At 37.7% G+C, this 17,896-nt stretch overlaps 1 protein-coding gene across 2 annotated transcripts in view; it reads left to right on the plus strand.

Annotated features, from left to right (window-relative positions):
- Positions 1 to 288: 288 nt before the first annotated feature.
- Positions 289 to 17,896, plus strand: part of TAFA1 (TAFA chemokine like family member 1) — a 301,035-nt gene continuing 283,427 nt past the window's right edge. For both annotated transcript variants that reach the window (XR_012788587.1, XM_075574279.1), the window contains exons 1-2: positions 289 to 730; positions 2,836 to 2,956. Coding sequence is in view for 1 of the 2 variants with exons in the window: in XM_075574279.1 (XP_075430394.1) it covers positions 2,839 to 2,956 (118 nt within the window). In the remaining variant the exon portion in view is untranslated. The remainder of the gene's footprint in view (positions 731 to 2,835; positions 2,957 to 17,896) is intronic.

A 17,896-nucleotide genomic window follows, 5' to 3' on the forward strand; every position in this document is an offset into this window, starting at 1 on the left:
TCATAAAATAGTCTTTACAATCACCACAGCATGCAAGTTACCATGTGCAGTCCCTCCTTCCCAGTCTTATTTTGTAACTACAATATAGCAAATCGTTCAAATTAAACTGTATGTGGTAGAAAATAAATCGATGGGTGTAATGAGACACCTCGACTGACATTGAAAGTTAGAAGTAGTAGGCAGACTCACAATCAAATGACTTTGGTTTGGGAAAAGAGGTAATGTCTCTTTAAGACATATGATACTTTACTAAGCAGGGAAGCACTGAAATAGACTACAGTACGTGAAGCATTTCACAGTATAGCAAGCCTGTGCCTGCTACATAGAACTGCGTGGCTCTGCTTTGGATGCAATGTGTCTGTGGCTGATCTGCTATTGGGAAACGAATTGTCCTCTGTAAACTGCACATTATCCCGGGACTTCTTCAAATATCTCATCAGGAAGAAGGTGACGCTGGAATATGATTTAAAAAGGAAAATGAGAAGGTTTCCACCCTTCAAATCTTGGCCACTTTTTCTGACAACACAGTCAGAGCTTTGATGTCTTTCCCCCCCTGTTCTAGAAATACTGTAGGAGTGGGGAAGGAAGAGAGCATTTTGTAATCCAGATAAAGCAGATTATACCGGGAGCTGTTTAACAAGGCTTATTTTGGTGCAGATGGATTTTAAAAAGTGTTAGATCTTTCCAATGAACGCTCATAGAGCTCTCTGCGCCTGGTTGGATTACTCAGGTAAGAAGCTTTTTGAATTCTAAAACACAGAATGCAGATTGAAAAGGCATCATTATAATATCAACCTACTGTATATGCAATAGCACAATCAGTTAGTAACAGTAGCTGTTTTACAATAGGTGAAATGAACCATTGATAAGAAAATGATAGGGAACAAGAGATGAAGGGGTGGAGTGGTTTGTACATATAGTGCTGGACTTGGCTAAAGTCTGGAATGAAAGTATAACTTAGGAAATTCTGAAAGTCACAAGAAAATGTGTTTAATATAACAAAAAAGCAATAGTAACAGATGTACATATTTCTCTGTTTCTCACTTGATGTTGCATATACATGCATATAAAAGAAAGTAATGGCAATCATGTACACTGTAGTATTATTATAACTTTCTTATTATGTGGAGCATCCTCCTGAGAAGGTTTCTCTTTCATTGTCTTCTAAAATCTGGGACCGGTGTAACTTCTGAGTGACCAAGTTCTAAAACCCAGGAATCTCTTCTGCTCATGCCTTTGAAGGCAAATATTGACTGTAGATAACCATCATTCTAGGGTTAAGTGACTATCTGTTGGTGTGTATAGAAGAGAATAGAAGGCCAATTATGGCATAAACAGAAAACAATATATTTAATGTAAAACGCTATGCATTTTTTACTTTAACAGCCAAGAAACTGATATTTGATCAATGTAATTGAGCTTCATTTATTAACTTGTTGCCACTCATATATATTGCTGTACTCAGATCAATTATGTTTAATTAATTATATATATATATATATATATATATATATATATATATATATATATATATATATATATATATATATATATATATATATATATATATATATATATATATATATATATCATTATTATTAGAAGACTGGATCACTGTGTACTTGACTCCTTTGCTATTCAATGCAGACCTGGCTTTCCACTCCAGCAGCTAATGGGTTAAGAGTGGTCACATCTGTATAACAGAAAGAAACCTGCAGGGTCATTCAGGGCTTTTACATTTGCAGACCTAATTTCTTCCAAGTGAATAAGCACTTTAAAGATGACCTTTTTGGCTTTAGTGCCCTCTCCCTCTGTGGAATGAGGTTCCTCTGATTGGATTATTGAATAGGAAACAGCGTAATGTGATTGGCTGAATAAGGAGAGTGTCTGAAGTTTGATTAATTTGGTAATATGAAAATGCCAAAGAAGGTGCTGTAGAGAGAGAGAGAGGTGTTTGCCTATTGGTATAACTGAGCCGTATGATTTCATCTGCTCTATAGGCACTGGGTAAAAAAAATCTGTGCAGTTTACTATGGCAGCCCTCTCTCTAGCTCTATATGTCCTTTCTCAGGTGTCAGGCATGCTAAGGCTGGTATTTAAGTGCATAAATTATTAACAAAATACAAATAAATAAATAACCTTTACATTCTGGGAAGGAGATAGCAATTTTAAATACAAGAATGTACATTTTACATCAAGAATGCTGGTTGCACATTTCAGTATTAGCTGTTGTGTGGTGTTTTTTTAATCTAGGATGTAGAAGAGTAAAATGCAATGGGGTTTAGACATTTCTTTTAAAGACAACAATAAGATTAATGTGTTGTAACAGAAAACAAACATTAATCTCCTTTACTTTAAGAAAATGTAATAAACTGCCAGCTAGCAGAATTGATCACCAAATCATTAGCTAGGTTTTTTTTCTTCTTCTTTACAATATGTTGCATTATAAGAAAATGAGTATACATTATATTGCATTCATATGCTACTTTGTATGGTAATACATTTAATGTGTTACTTTATTTGTGTATTAACATTCATGCACATATTCTGATAACCTGATACATATCAATGCATACAGTTTACTTTGCATTACTGTATATACAATAGATCATTAGAGTGTCATTTGCACTGCTGAATTATTAAAGTTATGCAATCATTCCTGTTGACATGCCTTTTCCTCCACTGTCTCTCACAACATAAACCATTGGGATATGATGTATGGTACCATAAAAGAAAGCTATGCTCATCTTCTAAACACTGTAGTTGTTACAATGTGGAGCAACTTGTGTTTGAAGAGAACAGGTAATAAATAATTCATGTCTATATTTCATTTAGAGAATGGCAATGGTCTCTGCAATGTCTTGGGTCCTGTACTTGTGGATAAGTGCCTGTGCTTTGCTGCTCTGTCAGGGCTCTCTTCTTCACACTTTCCAACAGCATCACCTTCACAGACCAGGTAGGAAATATCCATGTACCACTTACTGTTTGATATCCGGGAGAATGTTGCTTCTATTGTGTTTCATTAAAAAGTACAATCACCATGAAATCCCTTCTTTGCGCCAATTCTTTTTGCCTTGCATTATCTAGAATGAACTTTTTAGCATCTCTTGCCTTCTCTGTCCTTTTTCAGTTCAATTTATCTTTGTACTCTGCATCAATAATGATGTCTCTTATGAGATAGACACATGTCTGATAGCAAGAACAGCACCCACTTACGGTTATTTCTGTAAGGTTATATCACCTACACTTGAAATGTTCTATCTGATGTCTTCAGTAAGACTATTTATCATTTTATAGCAATGCGAACCATTTGGGTATAGAAATACAAGCAAATCTATAATGTGTCAACGCTGACATTGACTTGTGGTCTAGCTAATGAACCAATGAACAGTTAGTTAGTAAGAAGTCACTCACTGTTGTAATGGCCACTGTGCATAAAGAGCAAACAGTGACACAAAGCTTGCATACGTCGACATTTCAGCATCAATTGGCCTTTAAAAAAAATAAGAATTTTCTTCATGCTCTCACATTTTGGCTTCCTAATTTTTACAAAGACATTAGTCACATGCCTTTTAATCATACTTATGCACAATTAACTATGCATCTTATTCTCAGAAATACAGTATTCTGTGTAATATTAATAATAATGATAATAATAATAATGGAATTACATGAATCAACAAATAACCTAAAACAAATCCATGTATGTTACATTGCAGTATATCGGGATAAACCAAAATACATCTTTTTTTTAGTTAGGGCAGGTACTTTTATTATAAGGATTGGATTTTGGATTATATACAACATGTAGTGCTTTTAATTAAAAAATAAATAAACTTGAGAAATGTTATTGGACAGTACAACATGATAGACAAAGACAATAGGGATTATCTAGCATATAAAATGTATCCTTGATTTTAAAGTTGGTATTTCTTGTGAAAATAATTATCAAGCTGTTTTAGGGTGAGCAGTTTGACCAGCTTCTACCTGGAAGTAAAGGCCAAAGTAAACTTTTTACTAACTAGTACATTATTTTCTATGTCTTTATTTAAAACACTGACATAAAGGAGAGTCTCAAAACCTATATATGCACAAATGTTATGTACATATATTTGCATATATCATGCATATCACCAATGTGAAAAAAAAGATAAAATTGGCAACAAAAGAAAAGCAGGAGTTATTTAGCTTATGAGGAATGATAATGATTACAAGGTATATTATATAGTGTAATAATATTTGACAAAGCGCCCTGTGCGTGAAACGCGTTAGAGGATCTGCCAGGACTTTTTGTGTATATGTTTTTAATTTAATTTTGGTCTTTGACTCTACCAGTTCATTTTTGCAAGCTGTGCTTCGGTTTTTTCTTTCCGTTTTTTTCTACTAGTGTAATAATATAGTGTAATATTTGTGAATTAACTTAGAGTGGTGGCAGGCTTTTTTTTATTTCGTCCATATTATGTAGCTAAATAAACATATCTTTTAATGAATACGTAGGGTTAAATAAAGGGTTACAATTGTAATAAAGTGCAGTGTTTAATGGTGTTGCAGTGTGGTCCAAACTTTGAACCACATCATTGAGAACTTCCCTTTTTCCAGATTGGATGGTGCTCTAAGAACTCGTAACAGTGTGGATGTTTCTTGGCTGAAAAAGCCACACATTATCTTGTAGTGTAATGTCATGCAGTATTAATGTGTGCTGGTATGTTGTTGCTGCTTCTGCTGCAACATACTGTATTTTAGTCACACCAGGCAACAGTCCTGGTATTATAATTTTTTTTAAAGTACAGTATTATACATGTTTAGGTGATGTTGCTTTTAAGTATAGATTCACAAACCACGATTATTTTGCCATTAGAAAATTGCTTTTGGTTGAGCAGAATCAACATTTCAAGCACACTGCTCGACTCTTGCTATGAGAAGACTGTTCTCTCACTTGATGAATAGCATCCAACATCAGTGCTTGTGATATAAGCTAACCCCCATCCCAATAAACAAATATAAATCCAAACAGGAAACACCACCTCATTTTGTAAAATCAGCCCAAACAAGGGACATTACGAGGAAAAAACGAGAGACAAGCAGACCTGCAACATTTGGCTAAGCTTGAAAAATGACCTCTTTTATGAAGCAAGAACAGTAAGACACTGAGTGCATACCAAGTACCAAGGAAATGTGAAAAATGACAAATCTTTCACTCAGGGCTGTGATACAGATAGAGTGAAGGTTTTACAGCTGCTTCATCACCTGCTTAGAAACAGCACAGCTTTCCCTCTAGCGGGGCTCTTTTAGGCAGCTTCTCCATACCATACATGAGCAAGATTGATGGGGCACTGATCCCAGGCAGCCAATTTCAGTCTCTCAAGAAATAATCCACTACATTGACAGATGAGTGGAATTTGACGTTCTGTTCGCACCATTCAGATTGTTCCGCACCTGCATAGCAAGTAAGGGGAAATGGTTAAGAAAACCACACTGAATTTCCATTGGTGCTCCTTTAATCCAATACAGTACTTTCTTTTCAGCTATGAATTTCCAGTCTGCCATTTGTTAATACATTAATAGAGAAAAACATGTTAACTAGAAAACTGTCTGTATTTTAATCAATTCTACTTTGGCTTCTAAGTACACCCTATTTGTCATTTTAATGTTATTTGGAATGCGTCATTTACTTTCATTTAGTCACTCTTTATGCGAGATTAAAACATTTAATCAAACAAAAATGAAGGTAAAATATATGGTTAGATTAACAGTAGGCTGCAAATGGGCATAATATACAGTTTTAGTTACTCAGTTACTGAGTATATTAGGTATACATTTATTCTACCTGCAAAAATGACTATCATCTCTACACATGGGAACATGACTACATTTTAAGGCATGAGACACATTATCTAAAAGGGACATAATGAAAAATGACAACTAAATTATGGGAATATGGTGTCATTAAGTAATTAGAAAATTGGAAATTTGATTTGTTCCCCACGTTCTTCATAGTAGACATGCTGGAATGCCACTTACTACAAAACGCTATGGAGAATTTGTATTTAAACGTTCTACAAAAGGCGAAAGGGCTTCCTAATCTTACAATTGGCTTCTTCAATATTTCGCTTTTCAAAGTGTCCCAGGATAATCTGGCTCCAAAAGAGGTCCTGCATGGGGAGGGTCCAATAACAGCACTGTGCCTAGTAGGGCACGAGCAGCTGATTTTGGTAACAGACCTACAATATTCAAACTGGCATTAGTGTTGAACTACTTATGGGTTTATATGTTACTGGTCTCTAAGTAGTATTGAAAAGGGGTTGTAGGAGTGGCACACCGTTGTTTATAGAAAAAATATATAGCAGTACTTCATCCCTGGTGCTCACCCTCCGCTGATTGCGGCGTCTCAAAGCTGGATCCAAGTGGACAAGTACAAATTTGAATGATGGAAGAAGCACACAGGAGCCTTTCTGTAAGTTAACTTACTTTGTATTAAAGCATCAGAGCAGGTATATGCAAAAACGTGACGTCACGTTTTTGCATATACCTGCTCTGATGCTTTAAATACAAAGTAAGTTAACTTACAGAAAGGCTCAGGTGTGCTTCTTCAATCGTTCAAATTTCTACTGGTCTCTAACCAAATACTCTTCCTTAAAATGATTCCCCTCTGACAAATGATTGTAATTTCTAACTGTTTAGCAAACACAGCCACAGAAATATTTTCAAATGTAATTTAAATGAAAATTCATGTTTTAATTGAATGTGTGCAATTAAAGCTTGGTCATTTGCCAATCCCAGGCTCTGTCATCAAGCAATCCCTAATGGCATACACTGTTTAATAATATTCATAGTTATATAGTTACATTGACATCAGTCTTTGGGCTCTTGCATCTAATCTATTGTGCCGATACATAGAAAGCTAAGGGGAAAAGTCTGCAGAGAAGCCCATTAACAAGGAGCCAACATTCCTTTATTAACCCAAATAAGATCAACTGACTGTGGTAATGGTTCTTCTTGCTTCACAGAGAACTTACAGAACCCTGTAATTATTGTGCGCCTTTTGTCAAGGAACATCTGAATTTGCAGTCACAGTGGAAGAAGTTTTACATTATTCATCCTGAGGTCCCTGGCGCACTGGTTTTCCTCTATCAACCTGGATTGTTAGTTTGAAGCATATATTCTCAATTACACCTTGGGCATTATTTATCAATGAGCTTCATGTTACAATGACAGATAAGATACACAAGATTCCACCACTTGTCTTCCCTTTCTATAAACCGATATCTAGTACCTTAGACTTTTTATGAAAGCAAATCTAGAGACAGACATTATTATTAAAGTCTTATGTTTACAATGTATGTGCCCTTTTATCTTATTTATTGGGCAGATATTCATCTTATCATCATAATCACAAGATCACTGTCATTTAACTGGCATGATTTTACACACAAAGGCTGGCTGTATAAAGTATCACCTATATCAGGGGTGAGCAACTCCAGTTTGCAAGACCCCCCCCCTCCCCCAACAGGTTCGATTTTAAGGATATCCCTGCTTCAGCACAGGTGGCTCAATCAGTCTTTGATTGAGCCACTGATTGAGCCACCTGTGCTGAAGCTGGGATAGCCTTAAAACCTGACCTGTTGGGGTTGTCTTGAGGACTGAAGTTGAGCCCCACTTATCCAGACTTGTGATGATGATGATGATGATGATGATGATGATGATGATGATGATGATGATGATGATGATGATGATGATAATGATGATGATGATTTGGGGATAATTTAATATTGTGACATTGCCAAATGCATCCTTCTTCATTCGTATGATGGCAAGCAGTGTTTTCAAAGAAAAAGAAGTCTACAATATTTTTTTTTTAAAATAACTTAACATTCTCCCAATGAAACTCATAGCGCTTCACAATGACAATATAGCGCTATACAGTACATAGAATTTTACAGGCACAGTCCCTGCCTTGAAGAGTTTATAATAGTTGTTTTGGTACTTGAGGAACAGGGAGAAGAGGGGCCTTAACCAAGATCACAAGGCGCTGACACTAGGATTTAAGCGGGACCCCCTTTCTCCAGGGTCAGTGTCACCGTTTTCAGAATCAGTGCCTTTTCTCACTGAGACCCTCCTCCAGCCCCTCCTTCTCCTTTTAATTAGTGGTGATTCATTCCCCTCTCATCTATGCACCTGATGCACTGTTTATGACTTGTTAGAACGCTATACATAGTAATTTATTCTTATTAGCTTTCACACCAAATGACCATGTGTCGCATTTGGAGCCTACTTTGATCTATAATAAAATGCTCTTCAGCATAAGGTCTCACTACTGTCATCGTGAAAAGACGAAGGACCATATTTAGTAAGCAGTGCTATGAAATAAATCACTTTATAGCCCATTCAAGTCATTGGTCTATGGCATACTGTAGTATTACTTAGTAAATATGGCTCTAAATGTCCACTCATTTGTCTTAAAGGTGCATGCAATAAGAAGTTAAAATGTAGGATTATTGTTGTACAATTCATTGGGTTCTTCTCCTTGCAAGTTTTTTTTTCTTTCTTATTGGTTTGTAATTTGTCTCAAAGCGGCATTAGTCATCTACCACAAGGATAAAAACTCTTACTTTATTATAACTAAACTCTTCTGGTTTTACACAAATCAGTCAATTACAAATGACGAGAGAGGGGGAATTCTATGATGCCCTTACTGTACTAAGAAGGTATAAATATAAAGACCCTTATTCAATGTGCTGTGAAGGGGATTCCAGTGTCTTCCTTTCATTCAAATGATTGGTACTAAAATCTTCTCTAGCACTTGGAAGCATCTTCACAGCCTATCAAATAATGTCCTAAGCAACATCCCTGACAAAGCTCATGTCCCACAAGAAATATATTTATTTTTTAAATCAGTTGTCATATATATAATATTATTTTCATTCTTGTAGCATATTTAATTTCATCTAGGATGTAAACACATGGTGAGTATCATTTTATACTTTTGATAGTATAATTTGATACTATCATTTGATACTGAGAAGGAGTGGCTCAGTGACTGACTCTGGCACTAACTTTGAAGAAGGGGAACCTGGTTCAATTCCCGGTGTCAGCTACTTGTGACCTTGGGCAAGTCACTTTATCTCCCTGTGCCTCAGGCACAAAAAAAACCTATAGATTGTAAGCTCTACGGGGCAGGGGCTGTGTCTGCAAAATGTCTCTATAAAGTGCTACGTAAAACCAGCAGCGATATGCAAGAACAATAGCACTGTCATTGCGGTTACCTCTGGACTCAGGTACTGTACTGATGGGAAATAGCCCATCATTGGTTGCCTTGCAGCCTGTTCTCTCTCTCTTGACGTGCAGTTTTTGTGATGTATCTATGAATTCTGGCACATAAAGCAGTTAGAGTGCTACAGTGTGAATTTCCATTCCATTCCAATTATTGAGAAACAATGGGATGTGGCAAGAAGAGACTACAAAATAGATAGGTAACATGATTGTTATTGACATGTATTAGGATAGTTAGAATGAAAATCAATGACATGGAATCAATTTGTCATATTCAAGGGGTTTTGGGTTGGATTCTCAGTTACTAAAAAGAAACATTATTCTGGGCTTTGTCAATTTATTTGAAAAAGTAAGGAATAATTAATCGAACTTCCCCTCATTGCAATTATTAATGTGGCAGTTTTGATAAACCATCTAGTACTTAAAACCATGTAATAAACCTGTGGTTGTACATTCTCATTAGAAACATGTTTTTACCCATCCACCCACACCAATTTGTCACTGAATACAGAACTTCATGAACAATTTCACAAGTGTATTTTTACAATGTGTTGCAGAAAACACTAGCAGACAAAATCACACCAATGGCGTGCTCATTTTTTGGGTGGTTCAACATTTTGTAAAAGTCATATTTTAATCCAGTAATCTGATTGCAGCATTGGTCAAACAGGACAAAAAAAAAACATTCTTTACAAAAAGGATATAGCACAATTTTACTCAAATGCCACACTTCACATTAAAAATGCTATACGTTTAATGAACCAGTTTATTAAATTTGTTTCCACCAGAGCATAACTAAAATAAAACTTTCTTAAATCCCCTATGGTGTTTTGCTTTCATATCTGTTTTTTTTTCCCAAGGAGCTGAATACCTTTGCTCTTACTCACATAGCCAGATCACTTTACCTACTGATAATGCAGAATATCATAGAGGCTTCATAGGATTCAATGGCAGTGATAATATATCACAGAATATTTCATCATAACGCAACAGTGAGAGAGCAGTCACCCGGCTACATCTCTATGTCAGGCTTTTTCTCTCTCGAAAACCTTATATTTTCCCTGTAATTAATATAATCTCAGAGTATAATTATATATTATATACATTGTATATAATTACAGTGTGCTTCCCTCCCCAGGAGAACACCCAGCGTGTTTTCAGCATCCCATGCCCTGAGGAATACAAGTGATAATAATTCCAAAATGATATCTATGGCAAGACACCACTGATTCTGTGCATCTGTCTGCTATGATTGTGCTCTGATTAAAGTCAATGAACAAAGGTTACTGGGGCTATAAGACTGTGCTGAGATTTATAAATACTGGATTAACATAGAACGAAAATGGAAAGTTCCAGAGAAAGGCATATAGGACAATAATTGTGTATTGAGTTGTAAATCAAAGTGGGATTGGAATGTAATGTATTGATGTTTAATTGACCAGAAAGAAACCCTGTTATGACTTTCACATATTTACGGAGATATTTTGAGATTTCTCTCCGCTACTTTTAATAGGATTATTTGTGCTATAACATATGCATTTCTGCAGCATTGCTTTATCAGAAATGCATGCACCCCTGTGCAGAATGTGTATACGTATATTGCTATTCACAATGGTGCCGCTGAGGATGTGTATTTTAAGGCGAGAGGGACCAATTCATCAAACCCCCGTAAAAGGGCATCTTCGTTAAACTTTAAATATTTATTTATCATTCATAGAATTTCTTAATCATTTTAATGTTTAACACTTGCAAAGAAAGCTCATTTACATTTGATACACATCTGTTAGTAAAAGTGGTTTGCACAAGTTCAGTTATTTTTGATACAGACAAAAGTACAAGCACAGGGCAGTAGATGTTTATATATCCTATCATTACATATATGCTGAGTGACTCCTACTGCTCAACACTACCCAAATCACTCATTGACATGAGCAGTGTGAGTAAGTAGCTGCAATGTTACACTGATGCTTAGGGACACATACAAAGCACTGCAAATTTTACAATACCTTTTGACCCATGTACAGTATTGCTGGATAGAGCTCCCACTTACTGCTTTACAATAAAGGGGTAATTTGATAACTTCAACTACAATTATTTTGGTCAGCCCATAGAACAGAAAATAAGTCTTTGGGATAATATTGACATCGGATATTCCATCCTTGTTTTCATTCTTATCACACAGTAAAGTCCAGTGAGTTGTACAGAAAATTCTAGACAACCCATCATCATTGTTAACGAGAACAAAAAGCCTTTCCAAATGTCTTTAAATCCTGAGCTATATTTAGTTGTATTTCTAAATCCCGCACGTAGGTAACTTAACAGCATGTTCATATCAGTCAATCAATATCTCCTTAAATCTTCCTTTGAGTTTAGTCTAAAAGAACAGCTCTCATCTACAGATGTTGTCTTTTTGTTGCTGTGTTTGTAGCGTGGGGCTTTGCGATTTACCAGTTCTACTTTTTCCTCCGAGGGCGTTTCGAGAGGCTCTTCTCACAACGGTAACATTATCAGAAAACTATTTGAAACGTCGCAAGCTGGGCAGGAGTTTAAAGTTCAACATCATTACTTTGTCAAGTATGGGGAGCTGCATTTGCAAATCTGAATCTTATGTACGTACAGATGCAGCCACCAGTATTAGATCACTTGCCTTGGAAAATCTGGGGCAATCTCACAGTAAATACCTTGACATGCCTCAACATTTCTGTGAGATTCCTAATGGCCCGTCGGATTAACACAGCGGGGGGTCCCTGCAGTCCCATGCAAACTGAATGGGACTACAGGGAACCCCTGCTGTGTTAATCCAATGGGCCATTAGGAATCCCACAGAAATGTTGAGGCATTTACTGTAAAATGCCTTAGTTTTTACCCAGGCAGGTGATCAGATACTGGTGGCTGCATCTGTATTAGAGACCCTACAGGCGCTGTGCTCCAAAAGCAGTATTAGATTAAGCCCAGGCATGTGACTTTAATAACCTGAAGACCTGATTACCTGTGGCACACTTTCAGAGCACCTGTTTGGTACAGTATGTCTGGCAGAGGAGAGCCAGGAGGCAGCTTTAGGGACATAGACATCACTACAAATTATTGTGAGCACCAATGTAGGAAAACTGGAGTTTTGGTGATTAAAGGTAGTCTAACACTGCATTGGTGGGCAATTCCCATCGAGAATGATCTCTATCCCTTGGTTTCTGTCATTTATTAACACATCACAGGTCACGAATATGGAACATTTACTTGGTAGCAGATGATGAGCTCATTCAGGTTCGTTTGCGACATAAAGGATTGCCGGTCATTTGAGCAAAAATAGAGTAAACAAAGCGGAGCCTAGAAAGACATGTTAAAAGCAGATTTCATCTCTAAAAGAAAGTGCGTGGTCACTTTTATGCACTATGGTTTTTTTCCTCGTTGCTCTCATTTCTAGTTGACAGGCATACAAATCAGTTAGGGATCAAATGAAGCCATTTGTCATGGATTAATGCATTCAAATGCCTTGATAACAGTGGGAGACAAAAGCATGTACTGTAAGCGAGCGGTTGCTGACTTTGGAATGGAAAAAATTAATGAAGCTACAGTAAAAACACAGGGAAATGTTACCGTTCCGATCGCTTAATGACTCATTGACGACATTCATTTGTGATGATGCATTATTGGGAACTCCACTTCCAGGGCTATAACCAGAAACAAAACATTTTGTGGTGCAAACGCCGGAGACTATGTACAGTTACAATGTCACAACTAGGTCAATATAGCACACAACTAAAGAGTAGTAATAATAAGTATAAAATTGAGTGAAATATTACGACAGGCAGGGTGCTAGTATGGATGCATGAAAACTAGAACACAAAAAAGGGCAATAATTTCTAACAAGCGCAACCCAAACAAAGGTAGCAGGAAAATACTGTTACAAGCTGTGGTGGCCTCTGAAAACTAGGGCGATTGGGCCATCAACAGGTCAGGTTTTCAGGATATCCCTACTTCAGCACAGGTGGCTCAATCAGTTGCTCAGTCATTTTGACTTAACCACCAGGCATATCCTTAAAACCTGACCTGTTGGTGGCCCTTGAGAATTGGAGTTGGCCGCCCTGATCTAAGGTGTTGTTACGCAGAGTGTTCTGACTCTTGCACACTATGGATAGTGAGTAGAGACAGACATCTCAACTCAATACCTATTGCATTCAAAAGGAGGTTTCTATTTTCAGAAATGTTTTATTGGGGGAACTAAACAGAAATAAAAGATGAAAAAATACTGGGGAATTTCAACTCTAGGGGATGGGAGCAAGTAATAGAGATAGGGATAATATTGGGAATAGGAATAGGTAAATAACAAAAGTTTCTCACAGGGAAGCAGTGGGAGAAGAGTGTAGCAGAGAAGCAATCTTTGAAAAGAAAGGAAACATACCCAGACATGGCAGGAAAGGGGTAAGACTGAACCACGTGACAAGGGGAGGAGGAGCGGCCCAAGTCAGAGAGGAGAAAAAAGGGGGGTTGCCAGGGCAACAGGGGTGAAACCAGGAAGTAACTGAAACAAGAGACAGAACACAGAGTGATATATGAATGAATCCATAGTGCATTAAAAATCAGGCACTAGAGGGGAAGTGGTCTCCTATGTGAGACATAGTATGTTATGAATTTAAACTGAGCAGAGTCCAAAAAATTATATTAAAAAAAATATTTTTTTTCTTCACGTATCCATTGTATTTACTTTAATAATTAGAGATGAGTGAAAGATTTCAGGGAAAGTGAGAAAGCCAATAACAATCATTAATGGCTAAAGTCTATTGGACTTTAGTGAAATATAAAACTGTAAAGTGTGTGCTTTAGCACTTCTACATTGATGGAAGATTCTTCAGAAGTGTCAACATTTTTCTCAACACAATAGGCCATATTTAACGAATCTGTAACATTCCACAAGAAAAAAACAAATATAGGTAGCGCTAACTCTCAAGATGTGGGACTAGAATATCTAGTAGGATAGAAAATAACCTTATATTCTATATAAGAATAAAGGCTGGCTGCCTGTGATATAACTCTGACCTCAGGTCAGAGAAAGGACATGGTGGAAAAGATGTTATATCTCCGGCGCCCTACACATGTAAATGACGTGATAAAAAGGATATATACAACCAGTATTGGTGACTGTAACAGAACCAATGGCGTACTCCAATTGGTGAGATATCAGACATGAAAATAAAAACAAACAAAATTACATAGCGTAATACTGTGTGATAAGGGATAACATATATACATCAAGGACACACTAATAACAAATAACAAATGCCGAGATGAACAGGTGACTGATATAAAATTAACACATTTAATAAACAACACAAAATCTGAACATATAAGAATAAAATATAATGAATATATCAATGGAATAGGTCCCACTGGTGTTCTGCTGCTGTGGCTGAAGGGACCACTTACCAGAAGTAAGATGGTAATAGGCAGTGGATAATCAGAGAGTATCCCCTCTCATCTGTGGCTAGTCAGCTCTGGGCATCTCCCCTTGGCATCAGTGGCGTGCGAATACTCAGCGGCTACTTCTGGGTTAGGTGCCCCTCCAATCTCGCAGGGACAGACTTCTGTAGCACATGTGGCTAGAGGGTGTTAAACTACAACTGAAGATTAGCCGGGAGCTTGCCCGATGGAGCGCGCAGATGACGTAGGCAGATTCGCCCGTGCTCCGGTCCATGGGAGAGCCAAACAGAGCAGTTGACGGTGACGGCAACCAGCGGCTGAACCAGCGGGACCACCCTACGCGTTTTGGAAGACGCAGCTTCCTTCCTCAGGGGTGTAATAAAGATGTTTGAGTCCTTGTGTCCATATATTTATAGTTCCAATTAAAAAATGCAGTGCACCTGTTAGTAATTCCAGACATGCGCATGTCTGGAATTACTAACAGGTGCACTGCATTTTTTAATTGGAACTATAAATATATGGACACAAGGACTCAAACATCTTTATTACACCCCTGAGGAAGGAAGCTGCGTCTTCCAAAACGCGTAGGGTGGTCCCGCTGGTTGAACCGCTGGTTGCCGTCACCGTCGACTGCTCTGTTTGGCTCTCCCATGGACCGGAGCACGGGCGAATCTGCCTACGTCATCTGTGCGCTCCATCGGGCAAGCTCCCAGCTAATCTGCAGTTGTAGTTTAACACACTCTAGCCACATGTGCTACAGAAGTCTGTCCCCGCGAGATTGGAGGGGCGCCTAACCCAGAAGTAGCCGCTGAGTATTCGCACGCCACTGATGCCAAGGAGAGATGCCCAGAGCTGACTAGCCACAGATGAGAGGGGATACTCTCTGATTATCCACTGCCTATTACCATCTTACTTCTGGTAAGTGGTCTCTTCAGCCACAGCAGCAGAACACCAGTGGGACCTATTCCATTGATATATTCATTATATTTTATACTTATATGTTCATATTTTGTGTTGTTTATTAAATGTGTTAATTTTATATCAGTCACCTGTTCATCTCAGCATTTGTTATTTGTTATTAATGTGTCCTTGATGTATATATGTTATCCCTTATCACACAGTATTACGCTATGTAATTTTGTTTGTTTTTATTTTCATGTCTGATATCACACCGATTGGAGTACGCCATTGGATCTGTTACAGTCACCAATGTGTAGGGCGCCGGAGATATAACATCTTTTCCACTGTGTCCTTTCTCTGACCTGGGGTCAGAGTTATATCACAGGAAGCCAGCCTTTATTTCTATATAGAATATAAGGTTATTTTCTATCCTACTAGATATTCTAGTCCCACATCTTGAGACTTAGAGCTACCTATATTTGTTTTTTTCTTGTGGAATGTTACAGATTCTTTAAATATGGCCTATTGTGTTGAGAAAAATGTTGACACTTCTGAAGAATCTTCCATCAATGTAGAAGTGCTAAAGCACACACTTTGCAGTTTTATATTTCACTAAAGTCCAATAGACTTTAGCCATTAATGATTGTTATTGGCTTTCTCACTTTCCCTGAAATCTTTCACTCATCCCTAATTATTAAAGTAAATACAATGGATACGTGAAGAATAAAATTATTTTTCTTAATATAATTTTTTGGACTCGCTCAGTTTAAATTCATAACATACTATGGGGCCTATGCAGAGAGCAGCGCTATTTCGAAATTCGCCATTTTTTGGAGAAAATCGCGCAGAAAGCAGCAGAAAATGGCGAGTTCCGAAAAACGCGCCAATTTTTCTTTTCTATTTGTAAAACTCGCCTCGCGGCTGGCGAGAACCTCAATCTCGCCAGTTTTAAAAATATCCGTATGCAGAGAGGCGCGAACGGCATCTAGCGGCTGTTCGCGCCAATAAAATGGCGCGATTGTCTCCGTTTTGCCTCGCCAAAAAAAACTGCCGCTCGCGGCCATTGCAAAGGGAAAAAAAAAGGCGCGAATTTGTTTTAACACATTTCTGAAGCGCGCATCTCGCCAATTTAAACTCGCCACACGCATCCATGTTAAACATAGCAGAATTCGCACTTTTCTGCATATGGAGATTAAAACTCTCCAAAAAAGCTACTTTTTAATAAATTCGCCAATTTTAAAATTCGCTGCTCTCTGCATAGGCCCCTATGTCTCACATAGGAGACCACTTCCCCTCTAGTGGATGATTTTTAATGCACTATGCATTCATTCATATATCACTCTGTGTTCTGTCTCTTGTTTCAGTTACTTCCTGGTTTCACCCCTGTTGCCCTGGCATTCCCCCTTTTTTTTCTCCTCTCTGACTTGGGCCGCTCCTCCTCCCCTTGTCACGTGGTTCAGTCTTACCCCTTTCCTGCCATGTCTGGGTATGTTTCCTTTCTTTTCAAAGATTGCTTCTCTGCTACACTCTTCTCCCACTGCTTCCCTGTGAGAAACTTTTGTTATTTACCTATTCCTATTCCCAATATTATCCATATCTCTATTACTTGCTCCCATCCCCTAGAGTTGAATTTCCCCAGTATTTTTTCATCTTTTATTTCTGTTTAGTTCCCCCAATAAAACATTTCTGAAAATAGAAACCTCCTTTTGAATGCAATAGGGATTGAGTTGAGATGTCTGTCTCTACTCACTAGCCATAGTGTGCAAGAGTCAGAACACTCTGCGTAACATCACCTTAGATCAGGGCGGCCAACTCCAATTCTCAAGGGCCACCAACAGGTCAGGTTTTAAGGATATGCCTGTCTCAGCATATCCACAAGACACATTCCAGCGCCACAAAATACCCTAAGGCCCGTTAAGTTAAATGGCCCTTAAGGTGTTTTGACGCGTTGGAAGATATTTTGTGGAATAGCACTGCTAGTAAATATGGGCCGACGCAATCATAATTTTAAACAAAATACAGCCGTTAAAGCAGGAAAAATAGGTAAAAGTTTCAGTTGAGGCAGATTTCTGCATTGCAAATTAGCAGTACAATGTGATACCGATGGATAATTCAGTTGTTTTGTTATGTGAAGTCAGACTGTACTCTTCCTTGTTAAACACCACTTAGAGCAGCTGGGATTACAATCTTCTTTTCATTTACAATAAATAAAAAGTGGTTGAAAAGGCTCAAAGAGCAGGAGCATTAAGCGACTGAACTGGTACTCCACTCATTTTAATGTTGTGTTCCATCAATGAGTCAATTACAGTTC

Source organism: Ascaphus truei, chromosome 17, assembly GCF_040206685.1.
Source record: "Ascaphus truei isolate aAscTru1 chromosome 17, aAscTru1.hap1, whole genome shotgun sequence".
Lineage (NCBI taxonomy): Eukaryota > Metazoa > Chordata > Amphibia > Anura > Ascaphidae > Ascaphus > Ascaphus truei.